This window comes from Dreissena polymorpha, chromosome 5 (genome assembly GCF_020536995.1).
Source record: "Dreissena polymorpha isolate Duluth1 chromosome 5, UMN_Dpol_1.0, whole genome shotgun sequence".
Lineage (NCBI taxonomy): Eukaryota > Metazoa > Mollusca > Bivalvia > Myida > Dreissenidae > Dreissena > Dreissena polymorpha.
The window spans coordinates 122,780,127-122,803,533 of NC_068359.1; the positions used below are offsets into that span (position 1 = coordinate 122,780,127).

The window sequence follows — 23,407 nt, forward strand, 5'->3', positions numbered from 1 at the left end:
GGTACATCAAATTTATAACCTCGGCGCTTCGATAGAAGATCGATAGTTACGACACGGTCACGTGACTTAGACACAACAAGATATTTGGCGTAACGGTCCCGTTTCATATCCGTGTAATCTAGAGTCCGTGCTTATAGACGAGTTAATTGTTATTGTTTACATTCGGGATTTTCCGCGCATGCGCACTGACTGGTTGGCAAAAACACTGGTTACAGTAACGTAAAACATGTATAAAGGGCTTTTGTTTAGTCAATAAATTGATAATAAATACGAAATAAACATTAAAACTCTTTATAAAAAAAGTGCAAATATAGCATATTTAGTACCAAATAAATGTATATTCACAAATAAAATTTCCTCTTCATAAAAATACGAAGTAGTTATTAGCATAGAGTAAACGTGATCGGAAGACTTAATACTGACAATTCCACAAAACAAAACAATAAATTAGCCGTATTCTTTCTGATAATAAGACTTGAATAAATTATATTTAAACACTAATAAAACATATTTTAATTTTATTATAATTTTAAGTGGTGTGGATAGTGTTTTATTTCATCAGCGATCAATAGAGTCAGAGGTGCATTTAATCAATTATAAAAAAAGCCCTAAAAAGCGGAATACAGTACTATTTTTAAATATTGTGGTAATTTTCTTTTACATTGAATGAATTTACGTTTCGTTTACATTGAATGAATATAAATTCAATTTACCATACAAACGGAAAAACCCTGCATATTAATTACCCAAATGTAACTGTCTTTGCATGTATATTGAAATCTCTATTAGTAATAAGGAGTGATAAAAATATAGCATTTTATGATAGATGCATATATTTAATTTATCTAACGGCCCCTTTTGTGACTGCTTATGTTCATGATCGTGTTTCGGACCCTGCAGTAATGTACAATCTTTACACATAATAGCGGAGTTAACTTTTGCCGGTACCCGTTAAATACCTTAATTGCATAGCAGTCAAATTGCACAATATTTAAATGTATAGTTATTAAACAATGTATTATTAAGTTTAACTGGCTAATAAATATATACACTCGTTCCCGTTAATACATTTCCGACAAATGTCTTTATTTTGTTAAAATATTTCATAAAAAATTAACTTATCAGTATTTTTAGCTTTAAAATGTGGCTTAAATGATTGCTCAATATGCCAAGAGATGACATAGAGGTATCGTGACTTATGTTTACTGACCAGACACTCGTCTGCAACATGTGGTTTATGCAGGGGTCCAAGTGTAGGTCCCTGGGTTTATGACACCATGTTTTCTTTGTAATTGTCTAGACAGTATCCGATCATAACGAGATAATCGGTTTGTGATAACAAAGGTGCAATTATACACCGGGATATAAATGCTGCAACAAAGAGTGCCAAAATTAGTGTGAACAATAAAATAAAACAATTACATTAAATAAAAGAATTTATTGAATGTGTAAGAAGGTAAGTTTTTCCAGACACATAAAGGTTCAAATCAGTTACCCTATGTCGCGTACATACAATTGACCTATTCGTTGTTTGTTTTTATCCTTATTTGTTTTCGTTCATTAAATTTAATTCATTCTAAAAGAATTTTAATTTCTGAGAAGTTTTTAACTAAAAATGGTCGCGATGAAGTGCCAAGTAGAGATTTTTGTTTAACCACATACCGAGCTCTTAGATTGTGTTCCACTCCCGAGTTTGTTGTCAGTAAAAACAAATAATAATAAAAACAATAAAATCGTTCCAAAGATGCATTTCCTTGCATGCTAATGTTTTATTCAGACATAATTAGTAAAATTATATTCGATATTGTGCATGATTATCATTAAAAACGAAGATTTCGTCAACCTTCTCTATATGCGCTTATATAAATTGCACCTCTTTTGCCAACCAGTAGGCGGAGTCTAAACTTTGCAGGTGCGTGTGACGTCACGCGTTAACTCGTCTATAGACGAGTTAACGCGTGACGTCACACGCACCTGCAAAGTTTAGACTCCGCCTACTGGTTGGCAAAAAGAGGTGGAATTCATATAAGCGCATGTAGAGAAGGTTGACATAATCATCGTTTTTATTGATATTCATGAACTGTATCAAATATAATGTTACTATTTATGTCTGAATAAAACATAAGCATGCGTGGAAATTCATTTTTGGAACGATTATATTGTTGTTATTATTTGTTTTTACTAAAATCGAGCTCCGGAGTGGAACACTATCTACGACCTCTGTATGTGATTACTACAAAAATCTCTACTAAACGCATCTTCACGTCCATTTAAGATACAAAATTTCAGGAATAGAAATTCTTTTAGAATAAATTAAATTTAATGAAAGAACACAAATAAGGATGAAAACAAACAACAAATAGATCGCTTTTTGTTCGCAACATATAGTAACTTATTTTAACCTTAATATATCTGTACAAACTTAAATTGTTACACAACAAATAAATTCATAAATCTAATTGTTTTATTTAATGGTGCACACCAAATTTGACACTTTTGTTTCAGCATTTCTAACCGTGTTCAATTGCACCGTTGTTCGTCACAAGCATATTATCTCGTTATGATCGGAGACTGCCCAGACAATTACACAGAAAACATGCCGGTGTCAATAACATAGGGACCTATACTTTAATTGGGTCCCTGCATAGACCACATGTGGCAGACTTTATGATACCTCCATGTCATCTCTTGTCATATTGAGCAGTCATATTGAGCAAGCCAAATATTAAAGCGAAAATACGTAGCATTTGCTTTAATAAATAATATAACATATTAAAAAAAGAAGATATTTGTCCGAAACGGATTAACGGGAACATGTGTATCTATATGTTAGCCAGTTTAATCATAATAATACAGTGCTTTATAACTTTAAATTTAAAATATTGTGCAATATTACTGCTACACAATTGATGTATTTAACGCGGGTACCGGCAAATTTCAACTCGGCAATTTAGTGTAAAGATTGTACGTTCTTGCAGTGCACGTAACACCATCATGAAACCAAGCAATCACAATGGATAAACAATATTTGCGTAAAATAAATTAAATAAATATATATATATTTATCATAAAATGCTAGATTGTTACATGCATCACTCCTTATTACTTGTTAAGAGATTTCAATATACATGCAAAGACAGTTCAATTTGCACAAGATGCAGGTTTTATTTCCATTTGTATATTAAAATTTATTAATATTGTAATTCAATGGAAACGAAACAGAAAATTCATTCTATGGAAAAGAAAATTACCACAACATTTAACGATCGTAACGTATTCCGTTTTTTATGGCTTTGTTTTATAATTGATTAAATGCGCCCCTTATAATAAACTTTCGGTCGCTGATGAACAATAACAATATCCACACCGTTTATAGTTATAATCAAATTAATATATGTTTTATAAGTTTTGAAATATCATTTTTTAAAGTCTTACTTTACAAAAGAATACGGCTAATTTATTGTTTTGTTGTGTGGTATTGTCAGTATTTAGTCTTCCGACCACGTTTACTCTGATGCTAATAACTAATTTGTATTTTATAAAGAGGAAATTATATATATGAATATACATTTATTGGTACTTAATATGATATATTTGCACTATTGTTTAAGAGTTGTCATGTTTATTTCGGATTTTTTATCGTTTAATTGACTAAACAAAAGCCCTTTATACATGTTTTACGTGACTGTAACTAGTGTTTTTGCCAACCAGTCAGTGCGCATGCGCGGAAAATCCCAAATGTAAACAATAACAATTAACTCGTCTATAGAAACTACATGATTATTGTCGACACTATTGCTGGCAAAAAACCCGTATGTTTTCCGTATAAAACATGAAAATTGGCTTGAAAGAACAACGATGAATATAATAAATATTATTATTTCAACTTACCCGTGTGTGTGCTATTTATTGTACGTGAATAGACCGTTCCATAATCGATAAATTGACCGCCGCCATATTGTCAGTCACGTGACTGTCCGCCATTACACTGCTGCTAACTTGTGCGAGTCTGCGATTCCAAAAGCCAAAGACGTAGAGAATACCCGCTTCACCGTTGTCGGATAAATAAATTACTTAATGAATTAATGTGAGGCGATTCTCACATTTTTGTTGTTTAAATGATTGTTTGAAGTTGAGATTGATTGTTACAAATAAAATGTTTAAAATGCTTTCGTGTATTGGTTTTTGTTTATCAGTAATCAAGTGGTAATCATCGGCGAAAATTTGCTGGTTCAGTCGCTCATACTATGTCTTTGATTAGACTTGTTACTTTTAACGTTTCACAAACAATTCACGCATGTATTGTTGTGTTGATTTTAATAGCAGATCATCAAGCAGATTATATTTTAATTAATACTTTTACAAGATTCTCGCGCAATTAATTTCCGCTAATTGTTTGTAATTTTTCTCATTTGGTAAAAATGTACATTCCAAAATCATTACATATTATATTAAGTATGATATTATTGATACGCCTTCCATTATTTTTCTTGTTCTAACTGATATCAGAGATAAAAAATTGTGGTTTGAATTTATATTTATTTTTTTAGATGGAATTTTGTCACGTTAAAAAACGAGCTTTTTATCATGAGAGAGTAATATTGATCTTGACGACCTTTTATGTGATTATTCGGAAGATGAAGAGAATGCGATCTATGTGATATATCTATATTTTCATCTTTGAATCATTTAACAGCTATAAAGCTAAAAATACTAAAATTGTATTTTATAGGTCTTTGAAGTAACGCAAAACATATGGATAACGACACCAAATGTTTAGTCAATTAATCCACACAAAAAACTCCGATAAAAAAAACACCTAAATAATATTTCAAAAATATATTATTAAGCGCCAAACGAATTTATTAATACATTTATTTGCAACTTTAAAAACGCGGCATAAGCATCAAATTAAAGATTATCTGAAGACTGAAAGGCCGACAATTTGACACAATAGAGCTCTATGCATAAGCCGTAATATTTTTTTGCAGAAAAGCTTCAATAAATTACAATAGTAATTCATCTTATTATAAAAATACAATTATCAATGGCATGAGGACGCTAGTGTGATAAATAAATGAGTGTTAGAAAGTGTAAGGAGTGCTTTGAAAATAAACATACTACAAAGCCATATTAAAAGCAAAGGACATGACAGTATTTACATGTAATTTTAATTTGATGGGTTTTGTACAATGAATGACGCTATTGAGGAATATTAACATACAACTGAAAAAACACAACTTCATATGATGCAAATTGAACTGTGTACTCATGTTTATTGAAAACTCGTTACTAGTGAGAATGAGTGACACATATCTAACATTTTAACACACATATATTTAGGTATCCGGAGAAGCGCCCCCCCGGAGAACTGCCCCCCGGAGAACTGCCCCCTTATTTTAAAGGTGGCGGAGAGGTGCCCCCCCATCAAATCGGTAGGGGCGGAGAACTGCCCCCCTGTCAGAATTTAGTAGGCGGATATCTGCCCCCCCCATCAAATCTGTAGGGGCGGAGAACTGCCCCCCCCCCGGTGTCATATTAGTTATTAGTTACGTAGTGAAAACAATACTTACGGGTAATTTTACGTTATCGCCGTACACATTTTATCCGGTAACAATTTAATTTCAGTACAAGTATATTACCATTTATTTAACTGAATAACACAAATTGTCTAGAGGCATGTGATAATACTGTTTAAGGCCCTTGGTGCGCATCTGCACCACTCACTATACACGAATGCCATGTAAAAGTCGTGTTTTAATAAGAGCGCGAAACATAGTCGAGATCCACACAGGAAACGCGTGCGTGTTAATACTGGCCAACTGTCGCAACTAAATATAGACGTGCAACTCAGTACTTATGGAGGAAAAGTTACATCGGAATTAATTTACATTATAAAGATAGTATTGACCCATGGAAAAAAACGTAAATTTACGAATAAAAAAGGAAATTAATAGGCAAAGCATTAATTAAGCTGACTTGAAGAAAAAAGTAGCAGTGTAATGGCGGACGCGGAGAGAATTCAGGGGAGATAATTATGTAATGACTAAATTATGGAACGGTCTATATTCCGAATTGACACTGATTGGATTGTCGCCTGCTCCGCTGCTGATAAGCCTCGTCTCTGGTTATCTCTGCTGCGAAAGCTTCGTTATCTCTCGTGGGGGGGGGGGGGGGCTCATCAAGGGGTTATACAGTAGATCATCTAAAAAAACGTCGTGAAAATAAAACCAACCGACAATATAAGCGGCGATTTCATGACATTTAAATAATGATTGGCGAAATATTGACAAACATCTAACAGTTACCGATAATTGGTAAAGCACGGGGAGATTAAAAACGTTTTGTTCCGAAATATATCACTGCTGTCGGATACTGATTGAGAAAAACGCTCTAGGCCACAATGTCGCAAAAGTTATTGACGCGTGTATGACAATACACAGGGTCGAGTGTGTACACAGGTAATCTCGTTATCGATTTTTCCTGCCGATTTGCAGGCGTTTTGCATTCGCCGGACAACATTTAGAGGCATTTTGTTTTTTTATGTAGGAGGATAAAATAATCGCCATTTCTTTCTAGACAATTTTAAGAAATAATAGCCAGTTGGATAAAATAATCGCCATTGGCGATATTGTCTGGCAGCAGCGTGAGCACTGGACATATCCAGATACTTTACAGCACCTTAAAAACAAAGTAGTATTTATTGTAATGACTGGCAGAGTTTTTAAAATTCAAACTAAATTCAAAAGAATATCATTTTATTTGTGTTTTTTTTTCATTACAAGACCCCTTTAAGTGTCACTTTGATAAACCACTTAGCTTGAACGAATGTTTAATGTAAGTATAACGTAGTCTAAATTTCACCGCAGTAGATTACCTATCGTTGCAACCCCGCTTAAGCTGGCACGGTTTGATAACCGGTATTTATGTTCTGATAAACAGCGTTTATTACACATACATGTATAAACAACACAACTACACGGGCGTTTAAAATCATGAACAACAACCTTAGTATAGGTATACGTAGATAGTAAACATTCACGCTGCTGATGTTAACGAAAATTATTTGCATGTTCGTTCACTATTTTGACACTGAAATTTACGAGAAAAATATTTTTTTTTTCAACGCGGATTTCAGCAGGTTTAAACCACTTTTGCATTTGCCGTTCAAAGATTCCGATGATTTGACCAAAGCTGCATTCCTTTTAAGTTGTTCGCAAGAACAACAAAGGTTGATAGGGATGTTTTGATTGGTGTGCAGTGTACTACTATTCACCAAATCACAATCAACGCGCATTTACGCCGAGAAAGCGTCCGCGGCGCAAAAAAAGTATAATTTACATATTTATTTTTGTATCATAAAAATAGTTTACTGCGTATAACGTTAAAATTGCGTAACACGGCTCCCTTAAAAGTCACAGGGGCAGGTCAGCAAATAGATTCATTTGCGAAGACGCAGCGGGACCTGAAAATGAACCCTGAAATATTCACACACACGCGCGAAGCACAGCATATGAGGCTATTGATTAGCAACCTTAATAACTGCCAATCATGAAAGAAAAACGAAAAAACGAACAAACATTTTACTAAATGATCCATAGAACCATTCAAGGTGTTTGCATTGTTCGTTTCCATTCGATTGGCCTAAGCTAAAAAGGCGAACTTTTTAAAGAGTGACTGTAATATTATGTACATTTAAAGAGCGAACAACTGCAACTGCAATGCTTTCAGCGCTTTGATTATCTTTAGTGGCGTGTTCTACGTTTTTTTTCTGCAGGCTTAAGACGAGTGGTTAATGAATGCATTCCCGTTTGTGTTGTACTAACGGTAAATGGAGGAATCTTGCTGTTGTTTTTTGCGTTTCTTATTTAAAACGGTAGCTTGAGTAAAAAATAGTTTCAAATAAGTTAAATTCTTTAAAATAAAAAAGAATTATTTCAGCCAGTCATAATTTGAAAACAACATTTCAATCAGCAATATCCGCATCAATATGGAAAGGAATATCTGCATGCTGTTAAATGACATTCTTGTTTTAATACATTAAATGCATGCTGTTAAAATGACATTCGTATTGTAATTACTGGCATATGCTTTCTAAAACACGGCTGTTGCATTTTGCTAATTTACATTAGCTGTGCACACATTTCCATTTTACCCGCATCACTATACAACTATATCAATTACTTGGGTAGAAGGGTGGTCCAGGGATATTGCCTCTGTCTCGGGATACGATAGTTTTGGGCTCAAATACCGTCATGGGCGGGACGACATTTTTATGTCTGCCAACCCTTTTTCCGAGTTTTAAAGGCAGCAATATACATATATATATATATATATATATATATATATATATATATATATATATATATATATATATATATATATATATATATATATATATATATATATATATATATATATATATATATATATATATATATATATATATTTATATATATATCAACATATCATAGCATATATGGATTGAAGTCATGAGCGGATACAAGAGAATCCGGGTGCGATATCTTTTTTATGATAAGGCCCATTGGCTATTTATGACGCTTGTTGTAAACCACATATACATTATGGCAACCTTCTGGGTTACTTACCGGTTCACATCTAGTTGGATGGGAAACACTGAAACGGTGTCTGAAAAACACACTGTCTAGACCGGGATTTGATGATTGAACCTTTGGATTGGTAGTCCAGCGGGTTACCACTGGATCACCATGCATCAATCCACATCCGATAGAAGTAGGGCCTACTGATTAGATATCCAGGTGGCAGAACAGAGATTTATTACTATACGTTTGAGGAATTTATTCACGACTGATAAATTCGTTGGCTTATAATATGAAATAAAAAGATTTTTATCCTATAACCAGATGAAAATCGATAGTATAACAACGATCGTATAAACTTTACCTTTATACTATCGCTATTTTTAGACCATGGTTTTCCGTTCTCTATCTTAAGAACACTATATGTTTCAATGTGACGTCATAGCAAATGGTGACGTTGAAGTAAACAAACATCGGACTCAACTTGGAAAACCAGTAATGTCTCTTTGAATTTTAAAGTATTTTTACTCTATTGAACGATAAATGACCACAAAATAATAGGATAAATAGAATATTATGTGAGTGTCGGGTAGAGATCAAGTTTATCATCTTTCAAGAAGCATACCGTTAAAGCTTATGGTTCCCATTGCGTGTGTAGTATATTCAGTTCATTTGTTATTTTAGACTCACCAACGAGGGACTTTACTACGTGGAACAAATGCATAACGTGAGTAAATATTAACTCATTGAAATCAAAGAAAAATATTATATTTTTCTATATTTTCAGACATGTACGTCATAGTAAAATTTAAATCGAGTAGTTAAGGGGCCATGGGAGGTTACTCATCACAAGACACACTCCTTTCATGAACGCCTGATAAAATCCCTGAAAAGGCCGCTGTTGATAGAAAATAAATGCATGTTTACATATGAATTGTTTTAATAAATGTGCGCTATCTGTGAAGTATTGTTTCTTTGTCCCTTAAACATGATCAAAAGACTTTGAAGAGATACGTAAATTAATTATGTTCTGGCGTAAGTGTGAATGCCATCAAAAACCTACATATCTGCTGTATTATTGCAGGTCCAGGTTGGGCCCAATGCTGCTTGCCAAGGTTCTAAACATGCTTTCTGGGCGATGCTGATCTTCTGAAGTGTTTTTTTTTACCAATGCCCTGTGGTCCTTTAGGGGGTTCCATCAAGCAATTGTGGATTCGGAAAACCCATTGTGACCAAGGTGAATGCATATATTGTATGTGTTTCTGTTTTAACAGTTTATAAGGTTTTATCATGACAAAGCTGCATTTTGTGAGGATCTAAGGTCACTTAAATGAGCATTCAAAATACCACTGCAATAGCAAAACATCCGCAACCGGCTTTTCTTGTGATAACAACAATTTTCATAGACCAGCCCTTAATCATTTTACGAACGTTTTCACGACTATTATTAGTGCATCTGATTTTGGATGTTCTTGTCGTTTTGTTTGTATTGTACTTTTTTGTGGGACTTGGGTCTTGCGAAAAATGCAGTGACGGCCGTGAAGTCACCGACACCACACCGGTCTCTTGCTCATCGGATTAACCGCACCATGGCTAATCACGGGTTTGGTGGAAAAGACTTTCTCGTCTGCTTTTAATTTATTGCAGGATAAGAACAAACAACACAAATTATTAATAACATAACTGCGTACTAGTGTTATTTACAAAATTAAATACTAAAATTAATACACGAATGAACGTTTTTTAGAAAACAATTGTAAATGAATGTTCTTGGATTCACAAAATTTGAAAAAATTATTTACAATAAATGTTATTGTAAAAACCAACACCACCTTTTCTTAAATATAACTTATAATATTGTTGTTTATAATTATGTACCTGGTGGAATATGTTTATATCTCATAAAAAGCTTTGGTTCAGCCAGAAATGTCTTGAGACAAAATAATGTTTTGTTGTAATTTTCCCCTAATAGAAAGGGTGTTTAGCAGATAACCAGACATCAGACTGCATGAAACCGGCTGAACTCAGTATGAGTTTGTGTTTATTTGTTCTGAAAAGATTTTTAAGTAGTTGAAGAGGTAACGTAATTTTCTATCTTGATGATTAAAACACTTGGATTTTAGACTGGGCTTGACATGACAGTGCCCGCTAAAATTAAAAGGCAAAATGTTGTTTCTATGACAGGTTGTGTTTTGGATTAACATTTTGAAATACTTATACCTCTTAAAACATGCAAATGGGAGTGTTGTTTATGGTAGTTGTTGTTGAATTAAATGCGAATTTATATGAATGGAATAGTGAGAACTGCATGTGCTTTTTTAGTACGGTATTGTTAATAATAAGTACAAGTTTTATTTATTATCTAGCGGGTGTAGTAGCCTTTTAATGAAATGCCAATAGTGTTGTTGTTTTACATCTTGTTGTAAAAACATAATAAATCTTTTAATTTTAACAATTATGAGATTTTCAATAACTTGCAAACGAAAATAGCTGCTCTTTATTGGATATATTCCTAACTTTAAGGAGAATTAGCTTGAGCATTTGAGTCTGGCTCTGGAAAAATGGGATTCTACACATGTGCCACCGACAGCACTTTTCGAAACCAGGGGTTTACCATTTAAGATACTTCTTTAACGAAAAATTCCATTAAAGTGCAAAGTTCATCCCTGATTAGCCTGCGTGACAGAACACTTGACCCACATGCATTAAGACCCATTTTCTCAGACCGAGGCTCAATTATGTTGTTGACGTATGTCTTGTAATGACTGCAGATGAAGCCGTCCACCATGAAAAAGAGTGTCCACATACTCAAAGCACTGAATCACCTTTTTACAGTTTATTGTAAAATATATGTATTTTTGAAAGTTATTATCAGAGTTTCTTGTATTTTACTGATGAAAAGTTAAGGGTCGCGAAATTGAATGGCAAGGCAGAATTAAAATACAAATACAAATGACAGCAAACAATAACTATAAGTATAAATATATCAATCAATGGCGATATAATTGTATAAGTAAATTTGAATTGAAATGACCAATACATATTACGATTTCAGCGATCTGAGCTTCAGAACGTTTGGTTTGTTTACCCGTTTACCCGATAACTTCCCGAACGAACGACAACTCTTGTTCGCCCTTAGTTATGAAAAGACCGCAACTCAAAACATGAGACAAAAATAGTTCCCTTAAATATATTGTGATATTCCAAATACACGAGATGATTTATAGGTACACAAATATTCAGAACTAAAAACTGTCTAAAGAATTTATCTTTTGATTTTTTTTTTCGCTTGCATGTTCACGTGTTGTTTTAAAAAAAAAAAAAAAAACGAGTATAAAAAAACTCGGCAGCTCGATTTATAGTAACCTATTACGTACTGTACATCTATTGTAACTGTATCGTTAAATTTTGTTGTATGCACACATGCTTAAACTAATAGTTTCCTGGTGCCTTGATATGTCAAGCCTTTCAAAAAATGTAGAATCCATAAAACATATATACCGCCGTAATGATGTATGCGTTTTATACTTTATAAAACTAAAAACTACTGACATTTACATATTGTTATATGTATGACTACGCCCACCAAATTTATTCAGTTTTCAATGTTATATACTTAGCAAACATCGCTTCTCAAGATAAATCTTAACAAATTTATTTACAATTTTACAACATCCATCTTTTTTCGTAAACGCCAATCTTAATCAATCATAATGTACGTGTCACGAAACTCCGCTGGATACTTTGGAGAGATGTTTCAATCGTTTTAATTCATCATTTATATTCATCATCATGTCCATCATAATAATCCATATAACCGTCTTCATCATCATCATGGGCATTATTAGTGCGATCAGTATAATCATTTTATCATCGACATCGTCCTTTCCAGTTTGAGTAAATATGCATTTTAAACTTATACCAAAACCCCGTTATTTTTGACAGAAAGAAAGTTTCTACGTTTGTTTGTAATTTCAATTTAATTCTTACTGATTAACGATATTGGAAGTAAAAACTAAAATGCGTTCGATTTAAATATGAGATTCCAATAAACACACTTCCCCGCGATTCCCGTTATAAAATTGCCATCTTTCGAATCGCTGTTCAAGCCTTTAATTTATTTAATATTGTACAAGAATCAGTCTAAAGACACAAACGCCCTCTTCTTTAAATGCAGTGTAAATTAAAAAGTCTTTAATTCGTAGAAAATGAATCTTTATCCTATAACCAGATGAAAATCGATAGTATAACAACGATCGTATAAACTTTATCTTTATACTATCGCTATTTTTAGACATCTAGGCCTTTTTTCTAGGCGCTAGGCATAAATTGGTTAATGAACTGCAAAAAAGTCCACCTAAATTTTTTATTATCCAATGAGATAAAAACATATTATTGGAATAAAACATCGGATATTTGAATTACCCACACAAGGCAGGTCTGCAGTAGTTTTTGTTTTCAAGAAGAGATAATGAATTATTTATACTTTTTTATTTCGAAAGGAGAGCTAAGAGGTACACACTAATTTACTGCAAGCTGACCGGACTATAATATGTAGTTAAATTCCGACCCAGTCAAAACATCAACGCAAAGGTCGGCTCAAATACACAAAACAAGTATGTATGAAACTTTTTTGATTTTATTACACACAATACATACACAATCAAAGATAATGATAAAATACATTGAGAAAATGAGCAGATTTACATGTGACATGTTATGGTGTAAATGAGCATTCAATAAATGTTTAGTGTTTTTGCGCTTCGTAGAGTTCGCTACTTGTTCTGTCTGTAAATTAAGGGTAGTATGCGTCTATTTCATAAAGCTTCGATACAATTCATATCACACTTCAAAGGTATACAGTTAATATACAAACAACCTTTATACACCTCACTTGAAAATAATTTTTTGTACGTTATAATGTTAATAAATAAATACACACAATACGTCCTTAGCTGAAAGCCGTTTAAACAAACATTTGTGAAGCCATCAATTTTGGAGAGATTGAAGGGCGTAACAAACAAACGGTTTCAAGGGGCGTTCATCATGCGATTGGAGGCGTGATGTCAGACTACCAGCGTCACATGACGTCACGTGGTAAACGTTGGAATCGGGATCACGTCAGTCTCTCGGGTGTGTTTATAATCAATATAGTCCCATCATACACAACTGCGGCATGGTAGGGAACATCATGGTGCACATAGAATAATCCCGCATTGAATCTGAAAAAAGACGAAAGCTATAATGTGAATAGTTATCAAACTAATTGAAAAGTTTTTTTCCAACGGTTGAAGTGTTTAATTAAACCTATGTTCAAATGTTTAAAGTGGCTAAATTAATAGCTATTTTGGTACCATATCAAAGCAAATGTGTTCAGAGGTTTAATGGTCATGTATATCTAGGATCGTTTTGTATAAACCCCAATTGATTCAAACGTTGGCCATTGGCATATCACTTATAGAAGTGAAATCGTTATGAATTAAATGAACATTAGGAATCAGTAAACTCATGCCTTTCGTTGATAACGATTCTTATGTGTTGTACAAAGCTTTTTCAAAATGAGTAACCAATAACTGATCCTACAAAAGCCAGAAAAAAGCTTAGCACAGTAAAAGCAATTGTACAAGACGAATTTAAAACCAGGACTTGGCTTACTTAAGCCAGGTATATGTTTCCACTGTTTTGAATAGCTTTTATTAATATATATTTCTTTGTAATAATTGTTTTTAAACCTATCTGATTTTGCTCGACTGCATCAAAAACCATAGGCTATTTGAAACTCTCCCGTAATACCTTCTGAGAAGTAGTAAGAGTAATTACCCCATTTATGCCTAGCGTCTAGAAAAAAGGCCTTGGCAAACAGCGTAGATCCAGATGAGACGCCGCATGATGCGGCGTCTCATCAGGGTCTGCGCTGTTTGCTTAAAGAAATTTCTGTAAGAAATATTCTAAATATAGAAATAAATATTCTAGAATCCCTAATTTTGGAAATAAAATGATCCAATTTAGAAGGATGGGAGAGTCCACTAGGCACAAATGGGTTAAGTCTGACAGTATTCACATGGTGCGCATGAATATTCAAAAAGCTTCTGTCGGAATCATATTCATACGCCATCGGTTATAACATTTCAACTCATACATTAATTCAACTGGTTTGGTATTAATGCAAATAACGACGACGAAATAATGTAGTGCTTTGGGCATTTAATTATGCATCGTTTGGTTCCGGGCTCATAACGTTATTATGCATCGTTTGGTTCCGGGCTCATAACGTTTAATCGCTTTGCGTTTTTGTCATTTGAGTACATCAAGTACGAATATAGCTATATGATTTATATTAATTCTATTTATTAGATGCTATACATAACAAAAAATGTTATACACCCTTTGCCAATAATTGTATTGATAAAATATTTAATAAAATACAACGAATTTTGTATTAGCTACTTCTTGTTAAACTGACAAATAGCGTTACTTTATTATCATTCAACGAACTGGCAACGCCCAGTGAAGTCACGGTATGATAGTACCTTTCCGTATTTACCACGATGTTTATGTAATTATACATTTCATAGGCTTATCTTAACGCATTTGGCGAACAAAATCTTACACTCGTTGTTATTTCATACCGTTTTTTATTAAATGCTACCATGAAATTCGTTAGCAAACAATATATCAGAGCTCGTTAAATACAATTTGGTGTAAAATAACAACTCGTTTCAGATATGTTTATTGAACCATTTGCGGTTGTCTCTTGTATAATTTACAAAATACTTTGAAAAACTAATCAACATTATAACCAACCACCCCCCCATCAAATAAACAAGACAAAATATGCTTTTGAAAATTAAATTTAAAAGAAATGCAGCGGGAATTTTTCTTTTTTAATACTGATCTAGAAAAAGGAACAAACATTCATCTGAACAACATAAACAATAACACTGCAATCGCTTTCACGTTTACCAAGTGTTATTTTTAAAATAACGCCAAATATTATCAAACAACTATGAAATTTATAATGAAATAACAACCATCTTCTAACCATCGCTGAAAGATATGAGTAAAACGTCCATGGCAAACAAATCTCGAAAAATAACAGACATCCTTTCTTTGTAAGTGTGTTCATAAGTGACACTTTTGATAAGCTACGGGTATGTTTTATATTAATACAATTTGATCTAAAATTTTGATTTTAGGTCGTCGTTGATATGATCATTTCTAACTATTTAATAAATGTTTACAATTTGTAAATGATACTTCCATAATTAATAACTGACAAATTTTTAACCTACTTATATCTATTTGATTAACACAATTTGATCTGAAATGTTTACTTACGCTCAATACGGACTAAAAGATTAGCTGTAAATACCTCCTAAAAGTCCAAATGCGCCAAGCCCGAACATATTGTTGCCTTGCTGGCCGCCTCCGGGCTGACTGCCTCCGAGTGGATTGGCAATCTCGGATACGCTTCCGGCATTTCCTGTCGGATATCCGGTAGCTCCAGTGCCAGAAGTGCCAACAGTGTTAGCTCCAGTTTGGCCTCCTAAAGTCCCTAAAGCGTTCTGCAGCATAGCAAACTCGAGAAAATTAGACTGAGCCTGAACCTTCGATACAGAGGCCGCCAAGGCAATCACTAACAGAGCTACAGCGAATTTCATTTTTGAGATTTTACAAAATAGATCCTTTCTACGCGTCTCCGAACGTTGTGACTGTTGTCTTGATGTTCTACGTCTGCGTTAAAACGGTCTCAGTGCGGGCCTTAAATCAGGCGGTAAGTCACGCGGTTTTGCTTGACAACACATAAGTTCGTGTATAAGTGTAATTATGATTGAAGAGGGTCAAACTAGTTCTAACTAGTTAGATAGAACGATTGTTTAGGTCGAGACAGACACATGTTAGTTTACTTTAACCCATTAATGCCTAGTGGACTCTCCCATCCTTCTAAATTGGATCAATATATATCCAAAATTAGGGATGTCTAGTATATTTATTTCTATAAAAAATAAATTATTAATTAAAAAAATTAATTATTATTTTCTTGAAAAAGGGGCATTAAAGAAACAGAAAATTTGTTCATGTCAGTGTACGATCGTTTGTTATTTCACTCGTGATCATAGAAAAATAATATTTTCAATCTTGGCCGCGCCACTCGTGAAAATATATTTTCTATTATCACTCTTGAAATAACAAATGATCTTTCAAAGACATGAACAAATCCTCTATATATAAGATCTTATTTATTCAATTTTAAACAAATAACACTGATCATTTCCTGAGTTGAAAAGGCGTTCATTTACGAAAGACATTTAAGGTTTTGTATATTCGTTCATTTGCGTCTTGATCTGAGAAAACTGGACATAATGCATGTGCGTAAAGTGTCCGCAAAGGCTAATCAGGGACGACATGTCCCGCCTTAACCCATTAATACCTAGCGGACTCTCCATCCTTCTAAATTGGATCAATTTATTTCCGAAATTAGGGATGTCTAGTATATTTATTTCTATATTTAGAATATTTCTTACAGAAATTTCTTTCAGCAAACAGCGCAGACCCTGCTGAGACGCCGCATCATGCGGCGTCTCATCTGGGTCTACGCTGTTTGCAAAGGCCTTTTTTCTAGACGCTAGGCATAAATGGGTAAATTGGATTTTTGATAAGAAAAGACTTCATTTAAATGAAAAATATCATAAAAGTGGAAATTGTTGTTCCTGATTAGCCTGTGCGGACACTTTACCCACAAGCATTATGCCCAGTTTTCTCAGAACGCGACTCATTTCCATTATCGTTTGTACTAAACCAATTACGAGTATACGTGTCAGTATCGGCGTGAAATTTATTAAAGTAAACACCATTATCTTATGCTTTCCGGTGGTTTATAGAGAAATATCAGTTTATTAAAACTGATATTTCACTGTTTCAAACAGTGAAAAATGTCGATATTTTTCACTGTTTTACTGTGAATTGACGTCTTTTTTCGACGAAATGACGTCATAAATCCAGCGAAATCATCGAGTTACACTCGATCACAATGTAAATAAACGTTGAAAAAAGCATGAACAAAGAAAATGTGCTGGATGCTACAAAATATGTTGATTTGTTGGACTGCGCCGATCGTAAAAATATTATTCTATATGATCACTCGTGAAATAAAATCGATATTCGATCGAATCCAACAAATATCCTCTATTTGATTAGTTGTAGCATATAGATGCAGCTGATTTATTTCTGTGTTTTTCTGTGTTTATTTCCATGTACCATTGTGTATGCATACTCATTTGTTGATTTTATTTGACTTGTGTGAGGACCTGTCAATGATTAAATAACTTCAACAAACGTAATATGTCTCTAAGTAAAAAATTGTTAACCAGAAGAGAACATAAATTCATTTGTTTGGTTTCTCAACAGAATGTTTCCATGAAATCTTCACTGGATTGCTCATTCATCATTTTACAGTGACATTCTAAATGCTTGCGTGAAAGTCAATGAGCTAATTTGGATTCTATAAAAGAAGTTTATAAACTTAACCCATTTATGCCTAGCGTCTAGAAAAAAGGCCTTGGCAAACAGCGTAGACCCAGATAAGACGCCGCATCATACGGCGTCTCATCTGGGTCTGCGCTGTTTGCCTAAAGGAATTTCTGTTAGAAATATTCTAAATATAGAAATAAATATACAAGACATCCCTAATTTTGAAAATAAATGGATCCAATTTAGAAGGATGGGTTAGTCCACTAGGCATTAATGGGTTAATCAGTTGTATCAATCAAAATGATATACACTCGGCAACACTTATCACACTTGGCAACACTTACTGCAACACTTACTTTCTATTGATCCTGAGTTTCTATCGTTAGTCGATCTATTCACTCTAGGTAATCTGTTTAGCAACAAAATGTTTAACCCATCTTTCTTAATTGGATCAATTTATTACCAAAATTAGGGATGTCTAGTATATGTTTTTCTATATTTAGAATACTTCTTACAGAAATTCCTTTAATCAAACAGCGCAGACCCTGATGAGACGCAGCATTATGCGGCGTCTCATCTGGTCTGCGCTGTTTGCCAAGGCCTTTTTCTAGACGCTAGGCATAAATGGGTTAATCACTATCCTATTGTAATTATTACTTCTAAAAAGTGAAATTGTATTCCTAATGATGTTTCAGTGATATCGTTATTCGTTAACGGGATTTTATCATTTTAAAGCTACGATAACAAAAGTACATGAATTTGCGTAATCAATCGGACGCTAAACACGTTGTTTGTATAAAGATAAAGTCGTATCGTTCAAACGGTTATAACTAACCTATCCTAAATAGCACGTGACTTTTTATCCTCCACGCTTTTCGCAGAAAAAGTGGGGATATTGAGCTTATCTCCGTCCTCCGTCCGTCCGTCCTGGCCATTATCTCCTCCTTCACTATTAGCACTAGAACCTTGAAACTAACAACATGGTTGCTATGAGCATATGTGCGACAAGTGCACTATTCGGAATTTTGATCTGATCCCTGGGTCAAAAGTTATAGAGGTTGGGGTGGAGCCGGGTCAGAGATGTTCACTCATTTTGTTAGGTTATTTTACATTAACTTCTTCATTTCTTTACTTCAAATTGATACTGAACATCTCTTATGACAATACGGCCAATCTCAACTATGCATGGCCCCATTACCAACCCTGGGCGCCCCTGGGTCAAACATGCGGCGTGGAAGATACACGTCGGCCATTGTCGCGCCATTTCTAGTTTATACATTAAGATTCTAAACATAGTGTATATATTCAATCTGTTGAATAAGATATTTTTGCAGTAACAGCCTAAAAAATTACTTCTACTGTTACTATGAGTACGGCTAATTATAAAATTGAATTCATGACACATACTATTTAGGTTTATAAACATACATAAATGTACAAGCGTCCGTTGTTTAAAAGAGAAGACTTTTTTCATTGTCTTGTCATCAAATCTTTTAACCCATGACACTTTGCAATCCCTGATGATAAAAATATTAATTTCGGTGATAAATGACCAACATGTGAATTCAGTCATGACGATTCACCGCACTTTCTTCTTAAACTGTTGTCTTAATAAATATGTTGTTGTACTGTTGTAAAAAGGATTGCGTGATGTAGTATCATGATCCTCGTCCGCGAAACAAATTTATGTTCGTACTTTGGGCTTTGATTTTGTAAGAAGCCAAATTAAAATAAATCACTTTATTTGCCTGACTTCTTATCACGTGTGCTCGAACTTTGACAAGCATAACAAAAGATCGTGAGCGTCGTCTGAGATGTTTAAAAACAACTTAGCGTGAACAATGCTTTTTAAAAAATATTGAAGTATCAACTGATATGAAATAAACTGTCTATTGGGTTTTAAGAAGAAAATAAACCTGCAGGAGAAAGTACTATCCGTCGAAGCCAGTCCCAAATTGATAAGTCCGTTGTGGTAGATGAAGTACTGTAAATAATCAAGATGATGGTTGAAAATTTTAAGTATGTGTATGATAATGTTAAATGGTTATAAATGTCACCGAAAGAATTCAAACAATGCGAGTTTGATTTATTTATACTTGCCATTCCTTATGAAAAAGAAATTTAAACTTATAAAGCTAATTTTATGGGGCTTCAACCTGTTCAATGCATTCACGAAAAAGTACGGATTTATTAGAGTACTTTTTCAAACAACACTATTTCGTCTAAATAAAAAAATATTTTTGTATGTGTACCAGTCATCTTAAGGTGTTTTCTAAATTAAGTAATCATATCAAAGCCTATGATGCTGGGTACTGGGTTAGATTATTCTCGTAAACGTCAACCTTGCTAACATGCGCCACGATATAAACATGTCAACATTCACACATGCGTATCCTGTGTTAACTATAGTCTGTGCAAGCCATTTAAATATAAATACTGCACCTGTCATTTGTTATATTAAGACATAATTATGGAAACAATGACAGATGGATGACTGCCTTTGGTTTACTCAAATGTCGTGTAATTTGCAACAGTGTTTCTCCAAAGAAGTGTGTGTTTACATTGCAATAAGACACAATACTTACAATACTTTTACGCTTTGATACTTTTCGTAACGAATCTATGGTGCTTGAGTATGCAAACAACGCTAACAATTTTAGCGAGCATTTTTAACGAATAAAATACCTAATTTAAAAAGCAGACGTTTCAAGTTACGGACTGTTTTGTTAGAGTTATGTGAGGTTTAGCATGCAGTTCAATTGGTTTTAACCCCTATTGGATTGTAATGCAATGAGCCAGTGACCCTAGCTTTCTTCATGTATTTTATTGCATGTCGTGTTGTATTAATTGTTGTATAGGCAATATTTAACTTGCCTTAAATTAAAGACTAGCTGGTGTAAACAGCAATGTCCTGATAATGGTCATTATTCTTTTATAAATATTTGGTATCAGTACAGTGGAATGTACAGACTGTATAGTGTATTGTGTTTAATCATTTGGTTCAGATTCTAATGTTAAGCATCATTTAATATATATATATATACGCAAGAAATGTCTATGCATTGTATTGAAATATTGAAAATGTCATTTGTTAATACTTTTGACACTTTTAATATACGGCTGAATGCAGCACATAATATAACATTTCTGTAATTGAAGTGCGTTTATCGTTGTGTAAAGTTCGATAACCAAATACGTTAATTATTATTATCACCCATTGATACCTTTATTTGAACAGGTTTGATATTTTTTCATTCAGTTACATACGAGTTAGCTCAGGTTAATTTCCGTATTGTGTGCATGCATTTGACGATGTACATGCTCCAGTCATAAATACACTTTCTATTCTGTTTGTTCTGTATAAATTATAATAGTCAATGACTGCTTCTCAAAGCGGACAACTTCGGTCCTGAATGAAATCGAATCCGTATAGCTGCAATCACGATACATGAACTTCTTGTATGTGAACTATATAAAGTATATGGCTATCATAAAGTTAAAACTTTATTGCGATATACATAAATAGTTTTTGGTTAGTAAATCGGCATATTAATTAACTGTTTTCACGATACAATTATTCTATTTATAAATGATTTATCTCCAAACTAGATGGCAAGAGTCAATTACGGAAAGCGCGCACAACTGTACGTCAAAACATAATATACAGCGATGTCATGACAAAACGTTTTTACAAGGGGATTTTGGAGGATATTATACAATTAATTGTAAAATATATTTTCCTTGAATTTCCTGGTCTTTAAATGGCGTTATGTCAATTTAGATCGTAGTTGAATTTATGTACTGAGCGGAAACTGTTAAAACTAATTTTGCTTGGTCAGTTTTTTAAAGGTCGATTTGTCATGTGAACTTACATCTTTTATATTTGATAATGTCATATTTTTGAATTTTTGACATTTTTTACCAGCAAAGTTAAAAATTGGAACGAATTTATATACGTCTGTGTCTCAGTTATGATGCGACACATTTGGACCATGAATTGATAATGTAAATCGTTGTTTTCGGAAATATTATGCATTAGAATAACCAAGAAACTATTATTTATCAATGTGCTCGTGCAACATATTTGCTGGATCCAGCAAATATGTTGCGAGAGCACATTGATAAATAAAATTGCACCTGAAACAAAACACAAGATGAGAGGTGACTATCAAAATTGTGTTTTATTTCAGGTGCACTATTATTTGCCAATGTGCTCTCTCAAAATATTTGCTTGATCCAGCATACCAATAGTGGCAGCCAGATCTCCCCATTTTTGGTAAAAAAGCACCTGTTCAAAGGTGCAAACAACGTTGACCAAATTTATTGTGTGATTATGGAAGTTGTATCAATAGTACTACAGTCAATATTACATGTGGTGTTTGCTGATTGATGGAAGTCCTCAACCAAGAATAATATGCAGAACCCCGGAGATTTTATGACTCTTATTATAAATATGGATAATGAAAAAAATGTTTATGAAATATGTTATATCATGTTTAATCAATATGAAATAAATTATGTTAATAGGTGTGTTAAGTGATGTGTTTTATATAGAGTTACGATTTGCATATGAAATTACTTAGTTAGTTAAAAGCAGAGTGTCATTTAATTTAAATGTAGATATCACCTGTTTATGGAGTTTTATTATTATAACGATTTTTGTTAAGGTCCGAATCGTTGTCAGTTGCTTTCATAACGAATAACATTTTGAAAATTCTTACTTGCTCAAACTCACTCAGGACGAAAAGGGAATATCATACCTCATCAAAAATGATTCTTCTTTATGCATATTTATTAAACCAGATTTGAGATTTTTGTAATTCAAGTCTTGTTACCAATTGAGCATGGGTCTCTTTGAACATTTAGTTAAGGATAGCCTGAGGGTTAGGCGGTCATTTTGTCCAAAAACTTCTGAAAAACTAGATTTTTTAAAAGAGGAGACCCTCTTGAAAAACAAAATCATAAACGCGAACAGTTTCGTCCCTGATTAGCCTGTGTGGACTAAATTTGCATTAATTTAAATAAAGTATACTTGAAATTGTTATTTGTTGTTTATCAAGTGATTCTGTCTTATTGATCAAAATGATATAAAACTGCTACTTAAATGATACGTGCCTATTACTTTTCTCTCTTGAGATTCTTACAATCGTAAATACTGTATACTTTCAAGGTAAGAAATCTGTGGTCAGTAACCGCTATACTTTTCTCGGTAATTTATGAAATGCTTAATATAAATAGAGAATATGATGTGAGTTTTGAATAAAGATCAAGCTTATCATGCGATGCTTTTTTTGCAAAAAAACCCGAGTGTGATCTAAAATAGCGGTAGTATAAAGCTCAAGTTTATACAATCGTTGTTATACTATCGATTTTAT

At 33.4% G+C, this 23,407-nt stretch overlaps 1 protein-coding gene and 1 long non-coding RNA gene across 3 annotated transcripts; one reads left to right on the forward strand and one right to left on the reverse strand.

Moving 5' to 3' along the window:
* The first annotated feature begins 8,875 nt into the window (after positions 1-8,875).
* On the forward strand, positions 8,876-13,168 carry LOC127832580 (uncharacterized). 2 transcript variants are annotated; one of them, XR_008026973.1, is made up of 4 exons: positions 8,876-9,056; positions 9,246-9,288; positions 9,646-9,798; positions 13,064-13,168. It is a non-coding gene; the product is annotated as an uncharacterized LOC127832580 (long non-coding RNA). The 2 variants fall into 2 exon arrangements; XR_008026972.1 differs by lacking the exon at positions 13,064-13,168 and adding an exon at positions 11,333-11,706.
* Positions 13,169-13,184: 16 nt separating this feature from the next.
* Positions 13,185-16,306, reverse strand: LOC127832581 (uncharacterized). The gene is made up of 2 exons (XM_052358103.1): positions 15,934-16,306; positions 13,185-13,783 (listed from the first exon to the last, which is right to left on the reverse strand). The coding sequence occupies exons 1-2, from the start codon at positions 16,220-16,222 to the stop codon at positions 13,707-13,709; spliced, it is 366 nt and encodes a 121-aa protein (XP_052214063.1). The 5' UTR covers positions 16,223-16,306; the 3' UTR covers positions 13,185-13,706.
* Positions 16,307-23,407: the final 7,101 nt, after the last annotated feature.